Raw genomic sequence first — 6,000 nt, forward strand, 5'->3', positions numbered from 1 at the left:
CCAACTAATTAGTTTCAGGCAGACTTGATTTTGGCAAGAATAGGGTAATTCCTTCCACACTTACAAAATGTAGGGATTGCTGAGGCAGAGCTGCTGTTTCCAGTTAGGCCTGGCTGAGTCCCACCTGGCTGGTGGCAGGGGATGCTGACTGGTTCACACCTGGTCCCTCCAAAGCAGCTTCCTGCACCCCTTGCTCACTTGGACCCCAGGCAGCCTGGTGGAGACTGGCGGTCCTAGGAAGTGATGAGCCTAGAAGGATGAAGAATGTTGGGAGGATGGAGAGCTTCAAGAGGAGTGTAGAGCCCTTGCTCTCCCTCTGCTGGGCCAGAGTTATGGACTCAGGGTCTCTCTGTGACCCTGATACCAGTCCCATTTCACAGCTGGTGTTAGATCGTCGAGGAGTCCAGCTTCAAGGTGAAGTCTTCCCAGGGCTTCCTGGGGCACTGCAGTTTCTTCCCCTCCCTCATCCTGCCCACCTTTTTTTTTTTTTAAGTTGTTTTCTTTCAGTCCCTTTGTAGGAGGGAGAACAGAAATAGGGAAGCACAGTTCATTTTAGCTGAAGAAGAGACAAGACCGGTTGAGGCTAGAGTGTACAGTCCACATGAGGGACTCCATTTCATCTGCTAGCGGATGCCCAGTGCCTGTGTCCAGCATTTGCACAAGAAAGACTTGTTAAATGAGGCTGACTTCTGAATGGCCTTGAGTGTCCCACTGCGAAGCATACAAAGACCCCTAGTGAGCTTTGTCCTGCCCACATAGACAGGATCCAGAGATTTATCCAGTGATTGCCTCTTTGGCATTGTCATAATGACCAATCAAAGACTTCTCAGCCAATCCCAGTGTCCCTTTCTCTCCCACCCTACCCTTAGAGGTGGTCACCCTTCATTGCCCTGCTTCTGCAGTCACTCACCCTTAAATTCAAGACAGTGGCTCTCTTCTCCCACTGGGCAGCAAGCAAGGGCTTTGTCACAACGATTTCTCTCTCTTTTTTTTTTTTTTTTTTTGAGACAGAGCCTCAAACTGTCACCCTCAGTAGAGTGCTGTAACATCACAGCTCACAGCAACCTCTAACTCCTAGGCTTAAGCGATTCTCTTGCCTCAGCCTCCCAAGTAGCTGGGACTACAAGTGCCCACCACAGTGCCAGGCTATTTTTTGATTGTAGTTGTCACTGTTGTTTGGAAGGCCCAAACTGGATTCTAACCTGCCAGCTCTGGTGTATGTGTCTGGAACCTTAACCACTTGAACTACAGGTGCCAAGCCTACTTTTTAATTTTCCTTTTGAGACCCAGCTACTGATGCATCTGAACACTGGACCTCCAGAGATACAGAAAGTGTGGTGTTGATAATAAGCTTGTTAATAGCTCAGATTAGAGCTATTGCTCAACTAGAAAGCCTCGTCAGGAGAGTAGTCTCTTGGGACTCTTATCCTGAGACTTCGGTGGCAAATACATGCTCAAGCCAGCTGCTGTCCAACTGGTGTAAACGGGCATCCACACTTCCAAGGACCCAGCACCGTCCTCTCAGCCGTGTGCTCTCCCTATCAGGTGGGTTCTGCTCACCCTGTCCTCCTCTGTCCTAGGGATTCCAACTGCCGAAGCCACCAGAGCCCCCTTCTGTTGAGGTGGAGTACTACACCATCGCCGAATTCCAGTCATGCATTTCTGATGGCATCAGCTTTCGGGGTGGACAAAAGGCAGAGGTAAGCCCTGGGCTATGAGGCTGAGAGTTTCACCTCATTAGGGTCTTGCATTCCCCATTTTAAGTCTTGCTAGTAACGTTCCTGAAAGGCAGGCAGGAAGGGTACAGAAATGAGCCCCACAGAGATGAGCATTTACATAAAGCTAGTCAGTGCCACAGCCTGGGCCCAGGCTTACAGTGCTTCCCTCACAGCAACATTTCCCCAGCACGTGCAGGGGCTCCAAGCAGGGGTGCCCTGAAACAAAGGGTTCCTGTGGTCTAAAGAGCTTGGAAGACTGTGGGTTAAATAAACACAGTCCAACCCTTTGTTTCAACTGCAGGGCTTCTCAGAGCCTAGAATACAGGACATCTCTTGGAGGCTCTATGAGAGGCCTAGAATAGGCAGTACTGCCCAGACCCTCTGCCCCACAAGCTTCCTCTCCCAGGAGCACCTCTGGGGCTAGGATCTTGCAGAGCCCTTGTTAGGAAGCGGGGTTGTTGGGAGAATGTGGTCCAGTCAGGTGAAGCAAGATACTGGGGACCTGGGTTCTGGCCAGTTCCACACCACAAGACCCCTGGTGTGTGTTTGTTTGTTTTCCCCATGGGTTTTATACAACTGAACAAGACCCCTGCTATGTGTGTTTGTTTGTTTTTTGAGATAGAGTCTCAAGTTGTCACCCCAGGTAGAATGCCATGGTATCACAGCTCACAACAACCTCAAACTCTTTTGGGCTTAAGCAATTCTCTTGCCTCAACCTCCCAAGTAGCTAGGACTACTGGCACCCACCACAATGTCTGGCTATTTTTTTGTTGTTGTTGTTGTCATTGTTTATTTTTATTTATTTCTTTATTTTGAGCAGGCTGGGGCTGGATTTGAACCCACCAGCCCTGGTGCATGTGGCCGGCACCCTACACACTGAGCTATGGGTGTCACCCAGTGTCATTGTTGTTTAGCATGCCGAGGCCAGGTTTGAACCCCTAGTCCTGGTTTATGTGGCCCGCACCCTAACCACTGAGCTACAGGCACTGAGCCAAGACCCCGGTGTTTGATGTAGTTACTTCTCTCCTGCACACACCCTGACTTTAAGTATTTCTTTCTGCAAAACAGGGTAATAGGCTGGGGGGTGCTTCTGCCCAGCCTTTCTCCTGGTATTTGTGCAACTTGATTTTGTGGCTGGTGTTAAGCAAAGTATTCTAGGGGACAGAGAAAATCTGTCACTCAGTCATTTCTCTAAGTGGTTTTGTGTAGTAATTGAGTTAAATCCAACTAATACACATGAAATTGTTGTATTCATTGGGCAGTGTCTGCCTATGAATAGGTGACATTCCCAACCTAAATTTTTTAAAGCACATATCTAGAACTTGGAACTAAATTTCCAAGAGAAATTATTCTCTCAATAATAAGGTTTTCAGAAGAGCCTATAAAGCTTATAAATGGCAGAATTTTTGTACTGTCACTCTCAGAAGTTAAGGAGGAAGCTCCTTATCATAACATGGAAATGACTGAAATCCCCTCACCCTTCCCACAGGAAACCATACAACCCAAAGAAACCTTGATCTAATAGGATTTCAGTAGGATTCCAGAAGCAGTAGACTCTGGAGAGGTGGCCTGCGGGGAAGCCTTGGCCCTAGACCTGTCCCTCCCAGCCCATTCACTGGCACCTTCCCATTCTTTTCTGAGCAATATTGGGGTGGAAGGAGGACGAGAGCAGTGGAATGGTAAAGTTTTCGTACATATGAGTCCTTAGTGAGTTTTATTTTGTAGGGACTGGTGACAAGAAAGACTTGTTAAATGAGGCTAAATCTTCTAAGTGCCATAGCTTAGGAGGAGGAAGAGTTGACCAGCTCAACTCAAGTGTTGAGAAAGACTTAGAGAACCAGGGGAGGGGGACTTGGACAGTGGGAACCCACCTCAAATCTGTGAGATGATACAGACCTAGGCTTGAATTCTGGTCCTTCACTTACTACATTGGACCTTGAGCCACTAATGCAGAGACTCAGTTTATTCATCTGTAAAATGGGGACAACGTATCCCAGAACCAAAGTATAAAGCTCCTAGCCTGGGACATCAGAGAGCCTCCCAACTCACTGGCCTGTCTGCCTTCTTCCCCTAGGTTATCGATAAGAACTCAGGTGGCTGGTGGTATGTGCAGATTGGTGAGAAGGAAGGCTGGGCACCTGCATCATACATCGATAAACGCAAGAAGCCCAACCTGAGCCGCCGCACGAGCACACTGACCCGACCCAAGGTGCCTCCACCAGCACCACCCAGCAAGCCCAAAGAGGCTGAGGAGGGTCCTGCAGGTACTGGTGAGACCCAGGACTCCCCACAGAAGTTCAAGTATGAGGAGCCCGAGTATGACATCCCTGCATTGGGCTTTGACTCAGAGCCAGAGATGAACGAGGAGCCGGCAGAAGACAGAGCCTTAGGGGACCGACGGCCCACCCAGCCCTGCAAACCCTCACCCGCCTCCTCACTGCAGCGGGCCCGCTTCAAAGTGGGCGAGTCTTCAGAGGATGTGGCCCTGGAGGAGGAGACAATCTATGAAAACGAGGGCTTCCGGCCATGTGCAGAGGACACTCTGTCAGCCAGGGGCTCCTCTGGGGACAGCGACTCCCCAGGGGGCTCTTCTCTGTCCCTTGCCAGGAAAAACTCACCCAAGTCAGGCTCACCCAAGTCGTCATCTCTCCTGAAGCTCAAGGCAGAGAAGAACGCCCAGGCAGAACTGGGGAAGAACCACTCCTCAGCCTCCTTTTCCTCCTCCATCACCATCAATACCACCTGCTCCTCTTCCTCCTCCTCTTCCTCCCTGTCTAAGAACAGTGGTGACCTGAAGCCCCGCTCAGCCTCGGACGCAGGCATCCGTGGCACTCCCAAGGTCGGGGCAAAAAAGGATGCTGATGTGAAGGCTGGGCTGACCTGTACCCGGGCCAAGCCATCGGTCCGGCCCAAACCGTTCCTGAACCGGGCTGAGTCACAGAGCCAAGAGAAGATGGACATCAGCACTTTACGGCGCCAACTGAGGCCCACAGGCCAGCTCCGGGGAGGTCTCAGGGGCTCAAAGAGTGAGGACTCAGAGCTGCCCCCTCAGACAGCCTCTGAGGGTCCCAATGAGGGACCTAGGAGAGGCTCAGCTGACCTTATCACACCCTCCGCCACCACTCCCCTGTGTCCCACCAAGAAGGAAGGGGAAGGGCAGGCCACCTTCTACATGACATGTAGTGCCTACCAGAAAGTCCAGGACTCGGAGATCAGCTTCCCTGCAGGTGTAGAGGTACAAGTGCTTGAGAAACTAGAAAGTGGGTGGTGGTATGTGAGGTTTGGGGAGCTGGAGGGCTGGGCCCCCTCCCACTATTTGGTGCTTAACGAGAGCGAGCGAGCCGACCCTGCTGGCAAAGAGCTGGATGCAGTAACTACCAAAAGCAAACAGAACGAGGGCAAGTCAGACAGCCTGGAGAAGATGGAGAGGCGTGTGCAAGCACTGAACACTGTCAATCAGAGCAAGAGGGCTACGCCGCCCATCCCCTCCAAGCCCCCTGGGGGCTTCAGCAAGACCTCAGGTGCCGCAGCCGTGAAGATGAGGAATGGTGTGCGGCAGGTGGCAGTCAGGCCCCAGTCGGTGTTTGTATCCCCACCACCCAAGGACAACAACCTGTCCTGTGCCCTGAGGAGGAATGAGTCACTCACAGCCACTGATGGCCTCCGTGTTGTCCGCCGGAACTCTTCCTTTAGCACTGCTCGCTCAGCGGCCGCAGAGGCCAAGGGCCGCCTGGCTGAACGGGCTGCCAGCCAGGGCTCAGACTCACCCCTGCTGCCCACTCAGCGTAATGGCATCCCCATGTCACCTGTGCGCCCCAAGCCCATCGAGAAGTCCCAGTTCATCCACAATAACCTCAAAGACGTGTACATCTCTATTGCAGACTATGAGGGTGATGAGGAGACAGCAGGCTTCCAGGAGGGAGTATCCATGGAGGTTCTGGAGAGGAACCCCAACGGCTGGTGGTATTGCCAGATCCTGGATGGAGTGAAGCCCTTCAAGGGCTGGGTACCCTCCAACTACCTTGAGAAAAAGAACTGATGGGAGCATGGTGTCCTTCCAGCCTCGGTTTGCCACTGTAGCTAACCCTGGCTAAGCAGTGATATGAAAACAGAAGGAAAAGGTGGGAGGGGTGGGGGTTGTATGACACAAATCCCTGCAAAATGTGTGACCTCAGAGATGCCCCTCCAGGCTGGAAGTGGGGGATGATGAGGACCCACATTGAGTAGGGAACAAAGGGCCAGGGAATCCCAGGCCTGGGACCCAGAGCTAAGAAAGCTGAAA

At 51.9% G+C, this 6,000-nt stretch overlaps 1 protein-coding gene across 2 annotated transcripts in view; it reads left to right on the forward strand.

Annotated features, from left to right (window-relative positions):
• Positions 1 to 6,000, forward strand: part of SH3PXD2A (SH3 and PX domains 2A) — a 240,458-nt gene extending 234,458 nt beyond the window's left edge. Inside the window, exons 14-15 of one of the 2 annotated variants that reach the window (XM_023511719.1) lie at positions 1,581 to 1,700; positions 3,793 to 6,000. In XM_023511719.1, the coding sequence (XP_023367487.1) occupies positions 1,581 to 1,700; positions 3,793 to 5,757 (2,085 nt within the window). In that variant the 3' untranslated portion in view covers positions 5,758 to 6,000. The remainder of the gene's footprint in view (positions 1 to 1,580; positions 1,701 to 3,792) is intronic. The other variant, XM_003787195.3, reaches the window with a different exon arrangement.

This window comes from Otolemur garnettii, unplaced genomic scaffold (genome assembly GCF_000181295.1).
Source record: "Otolemur garnettii isolate 467f Iridium unplaced genomic scaffold, OtoGar3 scaffold00021, whole genome shotgun sequence".
Classification (NCBI taxonomy): Eukaryota; Metazoa; Chordata; class Mammalia; order Primates; family Galagidae; genus Otolemur; species Otolemur garnettii.